This window comes from Stegostoma tigrinum, chromosome 6 (genome assembly GCF_030684315.1).
Source record: "Stegostoma tigrinum isolate sSteTig4 chromosome 6, sSteTig4.hap1, whole genome shotgun sequence".
NCBI lineage: Eukaryota > Metazoa > Chordata > Chondrichthyes > Orectolobiformes > Stegostomatidae > Stegostoma > Stegostoma tigrinum.
In genome coordinates, this window is record NC_081359.1 from 58,815,376 (window position 1) to 58,833,089 (window position 17,714).

At 42.7% G+C, this 17,714-nt stretch overlaps 1 protein-coding gene across 7 annotated transcripts in view; it reads left to right on the top strand.

Moving 5' to 3' along the window:
- Positions 1-10,841: 10,841 nt before the first annotated feature.
- nars2 (asparaginyl-tRNA synthetase 2, mitochondrial) overlaps positions 10,842-17,714 on the top strand; it is an 83,808-nt gene continuing 76,935 nt past the window's right edge. Inside the window, exon 1 of one of the 7 annotated variants that reach the window (XM_059646587.1) lies at positions 10,842-11,086. In XM_059646587.1, the coding sequence (XP_059502570.1) occupies positions 10,916-11,086 (171 nt within the window). In that variant the 5' untranslated portion in view covers positions 10,842-10,915. The remainder of the gene's footprint in view (positions 11,087-17,714) is intronic. The other 6 variants (XM_059646586.1, XM_059646585.1, XM_059646589.1 and 3 more) reach the window with 6 other exon arrangements.

Here is a 17,714-nt window from a genome sequence, read left to right on the forward strand (position 1 = left end):
AGATGCTGCTGGGCCTGCTGTGTTCATCCAGCTTCACACTTTGTTATCTTGGATTCTCCAGCATCTGCAGTTCCCATTATTCTGACCACTTAAAACAATCCCCAATTTCCAACAATGAGGACACGAGTATGCAACTGAGTCCACTGACCTTAATTTACATTCAATAAGATGAAGATTTATCTGATCACTTCTGCAATTCCAGTTTCCTGCCTTCCCTCCCCATAACCTTCCCTCTTTTGTAAATCAAAAATCTCCATGACCCAACCTTGAACATATTCAACAGCCTAACTTCACTGCTGTCTGTGGAAGAAAAGTCCAAAGGTTGACAACACTCATAGCGAGGAATTCCTCCTTAACTGGAGAGGAATTCCACCTTAACTGACAGAGCCCTTATTTTCATACTTAGCCTCAGTTCTGAATATCTTTTCCCATCAAGGTATCATCAAAATTACTTCACAAGACCAACGTCAAGATTTCAATGTTATAGAGTCTTCACAAGGTGTTTAATTTTGTGATTGAACACAAAGCCAGAGTCAAAACTTTCAAGCAAAGGAAAACTGTTTCTTAATCCTGAAATAATTGACAAAATTTCAAGACATCAATATGTTGGTGCTTTTGTATTATTTTGAGAATGCCTCAGAATGCTCTTACATGTTATTTTGTTTCATGCTGCCTTTCCAAATCAAAGTCCAAGGCTGTGGATATTACAGTATCAATGTAAAACCACAACTATGTTATAATTAGGCTTTATTTATTATATTCAAAACATTGTTTTATACTGGAGCACTCAATTATGACTTCTTTTTTGGTCTTTGAGAGTGCTGGTCCACTGCATAATTTGTAAAACCTTACTTTTAATGATTCCTCAAAGAAGAAGATTAAATTTGTTGTTCTCTTTATGAAATGATGTTGCTTTGGTTTCAATTGACTGAAAATTTCAGATTGCTCATTCTTTTGCTGTTTTAGCTAATAAGTGTTTCTGTGGTAAATTCTATCAAATTGAGAAAATGTGTAACTCTCTGTTACAGTACCACACTGTCATCTATAGGTGGAATGTTGTAAAAGCTACATCAACACATCCAGTTCAAGTCCTCTTCTGTTGGAGTAGATAGCCTTTTCTACTCGTTCACAGGACAAGGGAGTCGCTGGCTAGGTGTAGTTAAGAATCAACCATATTGCTGTGGGTTTAGACTCACATTTAGGCCAAATAAGGTAAGGAAGTCCGTTTTCTTCCCTGAAAGGCATTAGTGAACCCGGATGGGTTTTTTCAACAACTGATAACAGCCATCATTAGACTCATGATTCCAGATTTCTTTTGAATTTAAATTCCACTATCTGCTGTGGCAGGATTCAAACCCAGGTCCCCAGAACTTTGCCTGAGTCTCTGTATTAATAGACTCACAATAATACCATTAGGCTGTCATGTTCCCACTGCAACTACTAAGGGTTACATAAATATAATTATCATTTGTGTGCCGAAACATCTTAAAAGATTTTAAATTCAACGTCAAAAATTAAATTTATATTTTCAATTCAGTATTTCACTTACCTATATATAATCCAACATTTTAAGGGGAAGTTATGATCAGCGCTATAATTTGAACATATCATCAAAATGGTCAACTATAAAATCATTAGCCCTTGTTAGATGCTGAACAGTAACAACAGACACATCCCGAATACCTTGGCATCCACATTTTATTGAGAAATCAAGTTGAAAGACAAAGGTGTTTGCATGGCTTCAAAATTAAAATAAAGAAAAAGGAGTTAAAGTAAATGAGGGAACATTGATTAGGTAACACCAACTTGTGATGTGAAAGCTGAAGACTGAAGAAGGAGGTAAGGAGTTTAAAACATATTAAAAATTGGTTAGAAATAGGTGACGACAGATCTGGAAACTGGATCTTGATGCCTACTTCTCATTGCTGTAAGTTTCTGAAATGAGGACCAACTAACTTGTCCTGCACGTCAAGGATGCCTGTAAGATGTTCAGCCAATATTATTTCACCGGTTTTCAGGGCCCCTTGCCTAAAAACTACCTTCAGGCCCCTTTCATGCGCTTTACATGCTTTTAGCACTACTGTTGGGAATTCAGCTGCTTTGATTAGACCGTATATGGATGTTGCTCCACTCAAGTTTTGCTGAAATAGATATAGCTAACAAGCAGCTGCTGCATTGGAAAATTGATAAGGCACACAGTTACTGCTAGCCATGATTCTTTATCTACATAATATCTTATCTATGCAGCAGCCTCAACTCACCAAGAATGCAGAGCGTTCAAAATTTGTTCCTGCAGATGGCTGTGAATCATTGGAATGCAACAGGCACAGATGAGTTTCTACCCTACTGGTGTTGGTTTTACACAATATGGGGAAGTAGAAGTATGTGTTGACAGTGCATTTGTGTGTGTAATCAGAATATGAAAGGATAGAGTGGTGGCTATCAACTGAAATCGGTTAAATAGAGAAAGATAACAAGTTTTGATTGAGAGACGACTGCCAAGTAGAGATGTATAAGGGTTCTTATTAGAAAGGTACAACGAATATATATTAAACACCGAAAGAACTGTGGATGCTGTTAATCAAGGCAAAAAAACAAAATTGCTGAAAAAGCTCAGCAGGTCTGGCAGCATCTGTGAAGGAAAAAACAGAGTTAATGTGTCAGGTCCGGTGACCCTTCCTCAGAATATATGTTGTCAGAAAGGTGTACTACCAATCTGATCAAGTCTAAAAATGATACCTCTTTCACATTAAAGTGCATGTGATTTGATAGAGAATTGGCTGGTGGACAGCAGGAAATCATTTTCAGAAGGGCAGCTAATGAGCAGTGTGATATCACAGGGTTCAATGCTTGAACCACAATTATTCATGAAGTGACTGGCGCGTCCAAAACCAACCGTCACAGTCTATAGATATGGAGAAAGGCATTTAGGACTGAAATAGGGATTAATTTCTTGACCCAGTGGGCTGCTGGAATTCTCTGCCTCAGGAAGCAACTGGGGCTAAAACATTGAACATTTTCAAGGAGGAGTTAGGCACAGCTCTTAGGGCTAAAGGGATCAAAGGGTACGGAAAGGAAGTTAAAATGGAGTACTGAGCACAATGATCAGCCATGTTCATGTTGAATGGTGGAGCAATCTTGAAGGGCCAAGTAGCCTACACCTGATCATACTGTCTATGTTTCTATTTTGCCCATTCTCCTAAACATCTATTGAATTCCCATTTCATTTTTCACACTGTCTTCCAAGTCAGCGCACAAATTTTGGGCTTTTAAGTCAAAATTTTGCATGAATCTTTATCTGAAGCTTGAGTTTTGATCCTGATTGAAATAACTCCACAAGAGCTGGTTTCCCATCACCAAATCACCTTATACTTTAAACAAACACAGTCCTTGACTTTAATATGGTCTCTTCAGAGTTGGCTATCAGAGTGTCAGTATTTCTGACAGTCCCTTTTTAATCTGTCCACTAGGTCTCCCTGATTGGACCAGATTAACAGCCCCAACCAGGGAACTCATATTCTAGATGTCCAGTTGGCTGACCTCATTACAATCACTGCAATGATTATAGAATTTGTGGCATTGTCAAATACTGAATTCAATTTATCTATCTGTTTAAGAAATGTTAAAAATATTTACCTTAAGGCATAGAGTTAATAATCCCAGATACATCCTATATTCACTGTTAAGGTATTTTAACCAAACTATCAGTTTAGTTGATACTAAAATGTGAGGCTGGATGAACACAGCAGGCCAAGCAGCATCTCAGGAGCACAAAAGCTGATGTTTCGGGCCTAGACTCTTCATCAGAGAGGGGGATGGGGGTGAGGGTTCTGGAATAAATAGGGAGAGAGGGGGAGGCAGACCGAAGATGGAGAGAAAAGAAAGTAGGTGGAGAGGAGAGTATAGGTGGGGAGGTTGTGGGGGGGGGGGGGGGGGAGAAATAGGTCAGTCCAGGGAAGACGGACAGGTCAAGGAGGTGGGATGAGGTTAGTAGGTAGGAGGTGGAGGTGCGGCTTGGGGTGGGAGGAAGGGATGGGTGAGAGGAAGAACAGGTTAGGGAGGCAGAGACAGGTTGGACTGGTTATGGGATGCAGTGGGTGGAGGGGAAGAGCTGGGCTGGTTGTGTGGTGCAGTGGGGGAAGGGGACGAACTGGGCTGGTTTTGGGATGCGGTCTCAAAAATATCAGAACAAACTGTGCTGGATCTCAGATAACAAGATGTAGAGCTGGATGACCACAGATGGCCAAGCAGCATCAGAGGAACAGGAAAGCTGATGTTTCAGGCCTGGACCCATCTTCAGAAATTGTTTCATCTGAGTAGCATGGACAAAAGTGCTTAACTGTGTTGATTTGTTACAGGTAAAAGGCAGACCTTTACTAAGATTGCCATTGCTCCATGTTAACCAAGTGTGCGGCTGGATGAACACAGCAGGTCAAGAAGCATCTGAGAAGCTCAAAAGCTGACGTTTCGGGCCTAGGCCCTTCATCAGGGGTCTAGGCCCGAAACGTCAGCTTTTGTGCTCCTAAGATGCTGTTTGGCCTGCTGTGTTCATCCAGCCCCATACTTTGTTATCTTGGATTCTCCAGCATCTGCAGTTCCCATTATCAGTTTAGTTGACCTTTTCTGCACTACCTCCAATTCCTAAGGTTCTTGCAATAGTTGGGCATTCAGAAAGCAGATGAAAATATATTCCTTTTGTTTGGTTTAACTGGCTCTTATTCCTAAATACAGCAATTTCAGGACAAAGTAAGCAGCCTGTGTTAAGTGCTTTCTAATTGCTTTGTGACTGAAACTTGCTTAGCACAGTTGATAGTTTGCACATGAAAACAGGAAATACCCAGCTCTACCTCACACCATTTCTCTGTTCCTCCACTGTTGCCACGGTATCAAACTGCTTATCTGACATCTAATAGTGGATGAGCAGAAATTTCCTCCAATTAGGCAATGGGTAGTCATCCTTTTCAGTCTCTGCTTCAAATTGTATTCCCTATCAAACAAATGCTTCCCTCATTCTGGGAAGAATCTGAAACTCAACCATCTTGTTTACAACTTTGGTGTCAAATTTGATCCCAGATAAGATTACAATCATATATTTGCCTCATCACTAAGACTATCTTTTGCTATCTTTGTAACGTTGGTTGGTAAAAGCCTCCTAGTGGAATGATGATCATCATTTAAACTGACAAAACTAGATAAACATCAGAGAGAGCCTGAAAGTCGTGTGACAATCTGTACTTCTGCCTTTGCAAAGGTTCAAACCCATAAGGTCAAGCAGCAGAGATACGTGGGGAATAACCAGCCCTTCATTTCTCTAATCACAGAATAACAGAACTGCTTTGTTACAAAAAAAGGCCATTTGGCCCAACATGTCTGAACAGGCTTTCTGAACAAAAATTATCACTTAGAGCCACTTCCCAATCTTTCCACATATTCTTGTATATTATTTCTGTTTAAATGATCATCCAATGCTTCTTGAATGTCTTGGTTGAACCTGCAATAATCAATAAATAATAAATAAAAACTACAGCAAACCTCTAATAAAGTAGGGTAAAGAAGGAACCAATAGAAATTGGATGAGTTGCAGCATGCCAGCATGTCATAGAGGGCAAGCTAGTCATGGAGTCCAAAGGAAATTAAAAAAACATAGTTGCGATTGCTGAACCTTCTCAACAATGTTTATATTCACACACTTGTGGCTCTGATAATCACATAAAGCCCCCAGTCAGTGTTGCTATGGTGTGACGACCGTAGAGTGTTTCCCAAGATGCAGTTCCATCAACATTTTGAGGATACCTTCCATCATGTTGTGTAGCACAACAACTGTATATATCAATTTCAAATATTCTAGCTACTCCAAACTGGACACTCACCAGGCAGCTACAGAATGGTTTTCAACCACAATCTGTAACCTCACGGTCTGGATTACCCCAGTCTACCACTATCATCCAGCTGCTGGTTCAACCCAGTCTCAAAGAATAGTACGTGATGGCATAAAAGAGCAGCTAGGCTTAACTAAAAGCAAGATGTCAAGGTCAACACAGAGCTACTTCCATTCTAAACAGGAGGGACATAATGCAACAAAGTACAGTGATGTCACAACCAGTGGTTCAGACCTGAGCTTCACAGTCCTGCTCCATTGAGCTGTGAATGGAGATGAACAATTAAACAATACACAGAGAAGAAGGCTGCAATATATCCCAAATCTGAATCATGGGAAACCAAGCACATCAGTGCAAGAGACAAGGCTGAAATATTTACAACAGTTTTCTGCAAGAAGCTTGGAGAGATGTAATATTTCAGCTTCCTCCTGTGGTCCCTGGCACAATCGACGCTAGTCTTCAGACAATTTGATTAATTTCACATAATGTCATGAAATGTTTGAAGACACTGAATACTGAAATGACGAAAGACTCTCAAAACATACCAGCTAAAGTACTGAACATCTGTCCTCCAGAACTAATCACTCTTTAACCAAGCTGTTCCTTACAGGTGCAACACTGGCATCTCCCCAACAATGTGACAAGTTGTCCAGATTTATCCTATCCACAAATAGCAAGACAAGTCTTACCCAGTCAATTCCCAACCCATTATATTACTTTTGAACATCCACAAATGGATGGAAGAGGTTGCCAACAGAGCTGTGAAGCAATACTGACTGTGCTCACTGACACCCAGTTTCAGTTCCCCTGAGCTCCTGACCTCATGACAACCTTGGTTCAGACGTGGACAAAATAACTGAATTCCAGAGGTGAGGTGCAAGTGACCTGCTATTGACAGCAAGGCTGCATTTGATCAATGCGGCATTAACGAAGCCTAGTAAAACTGGAATCAAAGGGAATCATGGGGCAAACATTCCACTGTTTGAAGTTACACCTGGCACTAAGGAAGATGGTTGTGGTTTTAGGAGGTCAGTCATCTAAGTCCCAGAATGTCACAAAAGGATTTCCAGGGTATTAGGCCAAACCATCTTCAGCTACTCAATCACTGACCTTTCTTCCATGATAAAGTCAGAAGTGGGATATTCCGCTGAGAGTGCATAATGTTCAGCACCATTCACGACTCCTCAAATAATGAAGCAGTCAAAGTTCAAATGCAGACAAACCCTGACAGTATCCAGGTTTGGGTTGCTATTCCTACTTCACAAGTGCTAAGCAATGACCATCTCGACCCAAAGATAATCTCACTATCTCTCCTTGACATTCAATGGTATTACTAACACTGAATGCACAACAATTCATTACCATTCAGCAGAAATTGAACAGAGCCAATCTTTTCATTACAGTTGTTACAAGAGCAGGATAGAGGCTTGAAATTGTGCAGCATGTAACTCACTTCGAAACTCCCCAAAAATCTGGCTGCTGCATACTAGGCACAAGTTAGAAGTGCAATGGAATACTCCCTACTTGCCCATGTGCAGCTCCAACGATACTGAAGAACTAAACATCATTCGGAAGATATGGTGGCATTGGGGGCACAACGGAACAAGTTCATTAGATTGATCCTGGGTATGGACAGATTGTCTTGTGAAAAGAGTTTAAAAGGTAGGGACCATATGGATTGGAATTTTGAAGGGTGATAGGAGACTTTATTGAAGGATATAACATTCTTGTGGGCTTGAAAGTGTGGCTGCAGAGAGGTCTGTTTCCCTTGTGGGAGAGTCTAGGGCCAGATGGCATAATTTGAAGATAAAGGATCACCACTTAAGACAGCTGTGAGGAGGAATTTCTTCTCTCAGACCAAAGTGGGCCTGTGAAATTCTTACCCTAGCGGACTGTAGAGTCTAAGTTTTCTGTATATTCAACTGAAAATGTGAGATTGACAAATTTTTCATCAGTAAGGGAATCAAGAATTATGAGGAACAGGCAGGAAAATTGAGTTATAGATTATTAGATCAGCCATAATCAGCCATTGAATGGAAAAGTAGACTTAATGGAGCTAAATGGCCTACTTCTGCTCCTTCCTAATGGTCTTATCACCAATACACCAGTGACAGCAGTGCATGGCATCCACAAGATGCACTTACCAACTCAGCAAGGCTACTTCACACTTTCAAAACACCTTTTAGCCAGAGAATGGTGAATCTGTGGAACTCATTGCCACACAAGGCTGTGGAAACCAAGTCACTGAGTGCAATTAAGACAGAGATAGACAGGTTCTTGCTTCGGAAGATGATCAATGGTTAGGAGAGAAAGCTGGAGAATGGAGTTGAAAAGCATATCAACTATGATCAAATGATGGAACAGACTTGATGGGCTGAATGGCCTAATTCTGCTCTTAAATCTTATGGTCTTATAGTTGGATAAAAATCCTAAATGCCTCCTTTCTAAAAGCAGTGTGGGTTTACCTGTGCCAAATGGACTGAAGTGGTTTACGAAGGTAGCTCACCACCACTTTCTCCAAGGTAATTAGGAGAAGTGGGGCTAGCAAGCAACCCCACAGGCTATGACAAAAAACTAAAACGCATAACTTTTTCCAACTGGTGAACCTTACAGACAGCTTCCTGCACTTTATGACCTTAACCTTGAGGTGTGCTGAGCAATTGCAGGGATGTCTGGATCTGTTGCCAGGTATTGTCCATCCACCTGAGAAGAGGGGTGCAGGTAGACAGAAAAGTAGTCAGGCAGCAGCTTCAATCCTTTGAGCATTGGCACAGTTCCTGCAGCCAACCCTATTGACAGAGCTGGCATCTGCAGAGATATAGGTGGCACAGTCTTTGCTTTGTTTCTCTGGCACTCCGCCATCCAGAGGTTGTCTGTCATGGGCATCTCCCATGCCAGTGCTTCAATGCAGCAGCCTGCTCATTCACCAGCTCTGGTTGCCAGGACGGCGTCTACATGAAGATGTCTAGTATAGTAATTCACCAAGGCTCATTAGATAGCACCTTTCAAACTCACACCCACTTCCACTTACAAGGACAAAGGTAGTGGATACATGCCTGCAGGTTCTCCTTCAAGCCACTCACCATCTTGACTTGGAAACTTATTGGTGTTTCTACAATGTCGCTGGATCAAAATCCTGGAACTCCACTCCCAATGTCATTGTGGGTCTACCCACTGCATAAGCACTGCAGGGTTCAAGAAGGCAACTTACAACAATCTTCTCAAGGGAAATTAGGAATAGGGAATAAATGTTGACCTGCCAGCAAGACCCACATCCTATTAAAGTATAAAGAAAATAAAAGAATCTCTCTAGGGATAAGCAATTATAGCATGTATTTCTAGCCTAGTGGCGCATGCCAAATTCATGTGACATTAAAATGGAGGACATAAAATTGTGATCTTTGAAACAATTCCAGTCCTTGATCCAGCACTAGGGCTGATTTTAGCAGAAGACCAATAGCATGATTTGGGATGTTTATGATAGACCACCGATGGTTATCATTGTCAGGTACCCATCTCCTCTCCAATGAGATGATAGGAAACCTCAGTTGAATCATAAGCAGAGGGAAAAGTTGCATATTTTTCTTGCATCCCTAACTCTGGGCGTGGTCATTGTCAACTTGTGTATTTCTATTGTCCACTGAATCAAATATCACTTCCATAAATCCTCCTCAGAATAGGCAGCACTCTCAATAATTCATCAGTCTCCAATTCAATTCATTTCTGCTGTGCTAGATTATGAAGATAGCAACCCCGTACTGTACAGAAACGCCTTGGTGGGCCAGTATGCAGGATGTTCTGGCATCAATATGACCATTTAAACTATGTTTTTTGAAGGTTAATTGCCTACTTGATGGTCATTCTATTATAACGTGGCAGTCATTACAAATTTCCATTGATTTGATTTTGGAGCTTCTGGGCTCGTGTGAGCATCCATGTTTTTGGTGGAGAGCCCTAGTAGCCTAGGATCTATCCACAAAGGATCCAAACAAATGCACTGAATAGTTGAGACACCTGAAACTGTCTCAGGATGTACAGGTTATGGCAAGGATTCTGAAAACATTTATCATGGTGTGAGCATTCAAACGTAAAGAGGATGGAACCCCTCTCCTTGAATGTGTCTGTTTACTCTGAGGAAGACTTGATAGCCACATGTATCTAGTGTACAACCCCTTAGACCTGCAGAAAGCCTCACAAAGCCCTAAATCTGACCACCCTCTCAGCCTGTCCAGACTGATAGGGTGGATTTTGATGTACTCCTTTGCTCTTTTGAACAATGCATCCATAACTATTTCTTAAAAGCTCCTACGATCACTCAACTCATAGCACATCCAATGCGATTTTTCCAGTAAAAAAATCTGAATAGAATCACTGAAACCAAGATTCACAATGGCATTCGTGGAAATGTTTTAAGAATGAATTGAAGGTGCGGCAGGAAAGTGGGAGCTGTACAGATTTAACAGACTGTGGAGCTGGAGAACACAGCAGGTCTGGCAGCATCAGAGGAGCAGGAAAGCTGACGTTTCGGGTCGGGACCCTTCATCAGAAACTTTGAGCAGTACAGACTCGAGGCACCGAACGGCATCTTCTTACTCTATGATCCATTCATAAGTCTCTCCTTAGTACGTTTGCATCATGTTCTGAACTTCAGTATAAATATTAAATCAACAAGAGCGTTCAGAACAAACACTTTTCTCAGGTTGCTCACAACTATGAATTGCTGGAAGCGATTCAATACTGAGCAGCTTCCACTTGTTGGGTTGCAAGTGATTCACTGTCTCTTGAGGCAACTTCGGGAGAAGCCTGAGTGCGCGCATAAGCTGACGCTGCGTCCGCCCGTGCACGCGCAGCGTGGACCACGCGCGCGTCGCCGAGCCCGGCTCCGCACAAGAAGGGAGGTGCCGTGTGCGCGTGTGCGCGCGTGCGCTGCCGCTGACCCTGCTTGGACGTGCGCAGCGTAGGGCTGTGCGCGGTGATGCGGCCCGGCAACGCATGCGCCGCCGCTCTGACAGGCACATTATGGAGCCGATGCAGTAATGTGGAGGAGCAGTGGTCGTTTGCCGGCGTTGCTTTTGCCTCGGTGTTGCTTTGCCCTTCGGAGGAAAGGGGGCGACGGTCTTTTTACGGGCCGCAGCAATGGGTCCAGACTGAAGGTGGCTGAGGCGCTGTTGGATACGACTGCCAAGGGGCAGGAGATCCGGGTACAGGTAACCATCACCTCCAGAGTGGCTGTGTGTCTGCACTCGTATAATACATTACCTCCTGATTACACGGCATGGTAGTTTTCCAGCGTCAGAGTGGTTTCTGGAGAGTAACAATCGACCAGTCTAGGGACATGTAGAATATCTCAGTTTGTTAAGAATCAGCTGAAAAGTTGAAGCCAGGCATCATCTCCAAAAGTTGATGGATGAACCTGAAACCGAAAAGGAATATATTGATGAACAGTACTTGAGAACACTAGGATCGGGACGAGAGAAGCACTAAATAAAAGTGTGGGAGAGACGGCAAAGTGAAGGAATTAAATTCAAATTTTAGGATTTAGAAAAGCAGGAAAATTGCATCAAAGTCAGAAGTCACACGACACAAGGTTATACTCCAACAGGTTTATTTGAAATTGTCAACTTTCAGGGTGCTGTTCCTTCATCAGGTGAGGTGGCAGGAAGCACACAGGAACAGAATTTACAGGCAGAGAGATAATTGCAACATAATTCTAGCTCTTTAAGTGTATCAAAAGACAGTACACATGGTGTGAGTGGAGTGTTGACAGGCTAAATAATAAGCCTTTGCAGGTGATCAAAAATGCCAGCAGCTGAATAGCAAATGAAGGGATGATCTATGATTGGATTAATTAAAGTAGTGCACCAAAAACTTGTGATTTCAAATAAACCTGTTGGAAAATCCGAGATAACAAAGTGTGTAGCTGGATGAACACAGCAGGCCATGCAACATCTTAGGAGCACAAAAGCTGACTTTTCGGGCCTAGACCCTTCATCAGAAAAGGGTCTGTTCTGATGCAGGATCTAGGCCTGAAACGTCAGCTTTTGTGCTCCTAAGATGCTGCTTGGCCAGCTGTGTTCATCCAGCCCCACACTTTGTTATCTCGGATTCTCCAGCATCTTCAGTTCTCATTATCTCTGTTGGAAAATAACCTGGTGTTGTGTGACTTCTGACATTGTCCACCCCCAAGTCCAACACTGGCACTCCATGTCAGTAGTGGAGTGAGTGAAGTAGGCTACTTTGTTCTGCATGATGTTAAAAATCTGAGTATGGAGCTGCATGCTTCCAAGTGAGTGACGACTGTTCCATCTTAGAACTGAATTGTGCCTTGTAGATAGTGAACAGGCTTTGAATAGAAGTTCAGATACTCTGATTTCCCAGCTTCTGATTTGCTCTTGTAGCTGCAATATTTTTGCAGTTTGTCTGATTCACGTTCTTGTCACTGCAATCCCTATGATTTTCATTTTGAGGATTCAGTGATTGTAATACCACTGAATGTCACAGGTGTACCTGGTTTAGATTCTCTTCAGATGACATTGCGTTGTACTTATGTTGGGTGAACATTACCAGTTTCACTGCATATGACATGGATTGCTTCAGTCTCTGAGGAGTCAGGAATGGTACTGAACACTATACAATCATTAGCAAACATCCCAAACTCTGACCTTTTGAGGAATGTATTGGTGAAGCAGCTAAAGATGGTTATGCGGGGTTACTATCCTAAGGAACAGTAGTATTGTGTTTAACTTGAAGCCAAAAGACCTATGTTCAAAGCCCAGCTCGTCTAGAGGTGTGTCATAGCACATCTGAACAAACTGATTACAAAATATCTCCAGGAGCAGAATCCTCCGATTAAGATGGATGATCTCCTACATACAAAACTGACTTCCTTTGTGCTAGCTACGACTCCAATCACCAGATACATTTCCCTCTGATTTTCATTCACACCAGTTTTGCTGGGGCTCCATGATGCTGCAGTTGGTTGTATTCTGCCTTGATGTTGAGGGGAATCAACAGCTCTTCGTTTCTGTCATCTGTTTTATCCATCAATGTACAAAGACTGGAATAAGGTTAGGAGACAACTGGTTGTAGCAAACTCAAACTGAGGATCAGTGAGCAGGATATTGTGATAAGCAAGTGCTGTTTAATACCACTGTCACTAACACCTTCTGTCACTTTGCTGATTCTTGATATTTGACTTCTGGGTTGGTATTTAGGCCAGGTTGGGTTTGTCCTGTTTTTGTGCTCAGGACAAAGCTGGACAATTTAGATGCTAATATTGTGGCTGTATTGAAACAACGTTGCTGTATCCTTAGCAAAGTTCTGGGTTGTAAGAGTCCTGAAGACTTGCTGGAATGTTTTCAGGACCTTTGTTTTATCCTTTGATTTGTCTAGTGGCTTTAGTCGCTTTTTAATCTCACGTGGATTGAATGAAATTGGTTGAAAATTGGCATCTGTGATGCTGGGGATCTCACTTCTGGATGAGAATGCTTGCAAGTACAAACAGTGTCATTTTTAAAGATATTTTTTAATTAAACTGTTCAGGAATGTTGTGACACCACTCTGGAACAGGTTGAACCTGAACTTGGGCCTTCTGGCTCAGAGATGGGGCACTACCAGCAAACCACAGGAGGTCTTAGAATATTCAGCTCCTAGAATATACTTGCTGTCACCTACCTTCCTGCAAATAGGCCATCCCCTATTCCTAATTCCTTCGCCTCCGCTGCATCTGCACCCGAGATGAGGCATTCCACTCCCAGACATCCCAGATGTCCTTGTTTTTTCAAGGACCTCAACTTCCCCTCCACAGTGGCCAAAAATGCCCTTGATCGTATCTCTCGCATTTCCTGCAATTCATCCCTCACACCTCCTACCCACAAAACAACCAAAACAGAATTCCCCTCGTCATCACGTACCACCCTACCAACCTCCGAATCCAACGCATCTCCCTCTGACACTTCCACCATCTGTAATCTGACCCCACTATCAAAGACATTTTTCCCTCCCCACTCTTTTCAGCTTTCTGAAGGGACCACTCTCTCCGTGACTCCCTTGTCCGCTCCACACTCCTCTCCAACCACACCACACCTGACACTTTTCCCCGCAACCGGAGCAATTGCTACACCTGCCCCTGCACCTCACCCCTATCCCAGGCCCTAAGAAGACCTTCCACATCAAACAGATGTTCACCTGCACATCTGCTAATGTGGTATATTGTATCCTCTGTTCCTGTTGTGGCCTGCTGTGCATTTGGGAAACCGAGCAGTGGCCTGGGGACCACTTTGCGGAACACCTACACTCGATTCACAAAGAAAAATAACTACACCTCCCAGTCACGAACCATTTAAACCAGCCCCCCCCCCCCCCCACTCCTTGGACAACATGTCCATCCTGGGCCTCCTGCATTGCCACAATGATGCCACCCAAAAGCTGCAGGAACACTATCTCATATTTTGCTTCATACCCTTGGGCTGCCGGGTTCCCATATGGACTTCACAAGCTTCAAACTCTCCCCTCCCCTGACCGCATCCCAAAACCAGCCCAGCGCATTCCTGCCTTCTTAACCATTCCTCCCACCTCAAGCCCCACCCCATCTCCGACCCACTAACCTCATCCTGCCTCCTTGACCTGTCCGGCCTCACTGGACCGACCTAGCCCCTCCTTAACTCCCCACCTTTACTGGCTCAAACCCCTCCTCTTTGATCTGTCTGTCTCCTCTCCACCTATCTTCTCCTTTATCCATCTTCTATCCACCACCCCCTCTCTCCCTATTCATTTCAGAATCTCACCCCCCCCCCATTTCTGAAGAAGGGTCTCGACCCGAAACATCAACTTCCCTGCTCCTCTGATGCTGCTTGGCCTGCAGTGTTCATCCAGCTCTACACCTTGTTATCTCTGGAGCTCTGAGTGTCGTCTTTCATACTAATGCGCAGGCTGCTTCATTGCTGAGGCTATTTTATTGTGGAACTGCCTCCTGTTTGTTATTTTGGAGACATAGTGCATGATTCCTGGGGCATTGAAACCAGCTCTGGGGGAGGTGACATTAGCACAAACTGGACAGTTTGCAACTGGGCAGGACTGGAGCTAGAGGATGTGTTTATGAATGGAATCAGGAAAGTTTAAAATAAAAATGGCAGAGGATGGGAACCTGTTCAGAAGACTGGGAAATAAAGACAATACAAATGACCGAATGGGAAATAAAAATGTGACAGGCAGAAAATTCAAATTCAGTGGCTAAAATTGAGCAGGGCCGTAGTGAACCTGGGTAAGGGTGGAATGTTGTTGAGTATTGTCAAAAAAGAGCTGCCTTAAGGCTGTGTGCCTCAATGTATGAAGCTTTTGCAATAAAATGGCCAAATTAATCCTGCAAATAGATCTAAACATGTCTCATATAGTGGGGATTACAGGTCTGGCTGCAGGGTGACCTAGAATGGGAACTGAATATCTATGGATTTTCAGTATTTAGAAAGTACATCCAAAAAGAGGGAGCACAGCAGTGTTGATCACAAAGGAAATTGATGTTATTGTGAGGAAGGATATTAATTCTGGTGAAGTAGAATCTGTATGGGTTTAATGTAGAAACACCAAAGGGCAGAAAATGATAGGGGCTGTATATTGACCCCAAACTGTAGTAGTAATATGAAGGAAGGCATTGTAAAGGATATTAGAAATGCGGGTAATTTAAGGACAGCTGTAATTATCAGCAACTTCAATCTGCATACAGATCAGATCAGATCAAATCAGCAGCAATACAGTCAAGGATGAGTTCTTGGAAAGTATTTTGGATAGTTTTATGGATCAATATGTTGAAGAACCAATTCGAGAAAAGGCCATTCGTGACTGGGTATCGTGTAATCAGGATGGAACAATTGACAATCGAGTTGAACATAGGCCCTTAGGTGAAAGTGACCACAATAGGACAGAATTCTTCATCAAGATGCAGAGTGATTTAGTTGTTATGGAGACAATGGTCCTGAATTTAAATGAAGGAAATTATGATGGTATGAGGTGTGAGCTAATTATGATACATTGGGGATCATTATTTAAAGGGATGATGCCAGGTAAGTAATGGCAAACATTTAAAGAGCACATGGATGAAAAGCAAAAGTTATTCATTTGGTCAGGCATAAAAATAAAATGGGGAATGTAGACAGGCCATGGCTAACCAGGCAAGTTGGGGATGGTATTAAATCCAAAGGAGAGGCACACAAATTGGCCAAAAAGCAAGAGACCTGAAGATTGGGAGCAGTTTAGATTCCAGCAAAGGAATGACAAAGAGTCTGATTAAGATGGGAAAATGGTGCACAAGCATAAGCTTGCAGGGAACACACAAAAAAAAAGTTTTTAAAGGTATCTGAAGAGAAAAACATTAATAAAGACAAATGTAGGTCTCCTACAGTCAGAAACAGGGGAACTTACTAAGGGCACAAAGATGGCAGACTGATTGGGGTGGCACAGTGGCTCAGTGGTTAGCACTGCTGCCTCGCAGCACCAGCAACCTGGGTTTTATTCCGCCCTTGGCGACTATCTGTGTGGAGTTTGCACAGTCTCCCTGTGTCTGCGTGGGTTTCCTCCCACAGTCCAAAGATGCGCAGGCTAGGTGGATTGGCCATGCTAAATTGCCTGTAGTGTTCAGGGATGTCTAAATTAGGTCAGTTACAGGGGAATGGGTCTGGGTGGGATGGCCTGAGGCTTGGTGTAGACTTGTTGGGCCGGAGGACCTGTTTCCACACTGTAGGAATTCTATAATTAAATACATACTTTAGTTCTGTTGTCACAAAGGAAGACAAGATAACATCCCATAAAAACATTGGGGGAAACTGGGTCTAATGGGAAGGAAGAATTTTTAGAAATTAGTATTACTAGGGTATTGGGTAAATTAACCAAATTTAAAGGCAGATAAATCCCTAGGGCCCAATAAGCTTCTTCCTGGAGTACTTCAGCAGGCAGCTGTAGAAACAGCAAATGCAGCAGGTGGTCATCTTCCAAAATTCTTCCAACTCTGGAACAGTTCCTATGGATTGGAAGGTAGCTAATATAACCCCATATTTAAGAAGGAATATAGAGTGAAATCAGCATGTTGTTTACTGGGAAGCTTGACATCATTGGGGAAAAGGATGCAGGAGGAAAGATGTACTGGCAGAGCACTTGAAAGATTGTGACAGGATTGGACGGAGTCAGCACGGATTTATGAAGAGGAAGTCATACTTGAAAAATCTGCTGGATTTTTTTCTAGTTACATCCTCAACTAAATGATTAAGTGGGAACTAGTGGATGTGGTTTACTTGCTTTTACAGAAGGCTTTCAACAAGTTGCACATCAGAGATTAACATGTAAAATTAAAGTATGTGGTGTATTGAAATCAATTGAAAATTGAATAACATACAGCAATCAAAAGAGAAGGAATAAGCTAGTCTTTTTCCAAGCAGCAGGCAGTGACTCATGAGGTACCACAGGGAACAGTGCTTGGACCTCGGCTACTCTTGAGATGCATTAATGGGTTAGATGAGGAATCTACATGTCATATCTCCAGGTTTGCAGACAACAAATCTGAATGGAAAGATATGCTGTGAGGAGGATATGGAGAAACTTCAGTGCAATTTGGACAAGTCGAGAAGCAGGCAAATACAGGGTAGATGCTGTATAACGTGGATAACTGAGGGCTTATTCGGTTTGGTTGCAAAGACAGGGAAGCAGATAATTATCTCTGTGGTGATTTGCGAAAAGAAGTGGTGCAGCAAGATCTGGATGCCCTCATACACCACTTGCTGAAAGTAAGCGTATAGGCACAAGAGGCAGTGAAGAAGGCAAATGGTATGTTGGCTGCCATAGCATGAT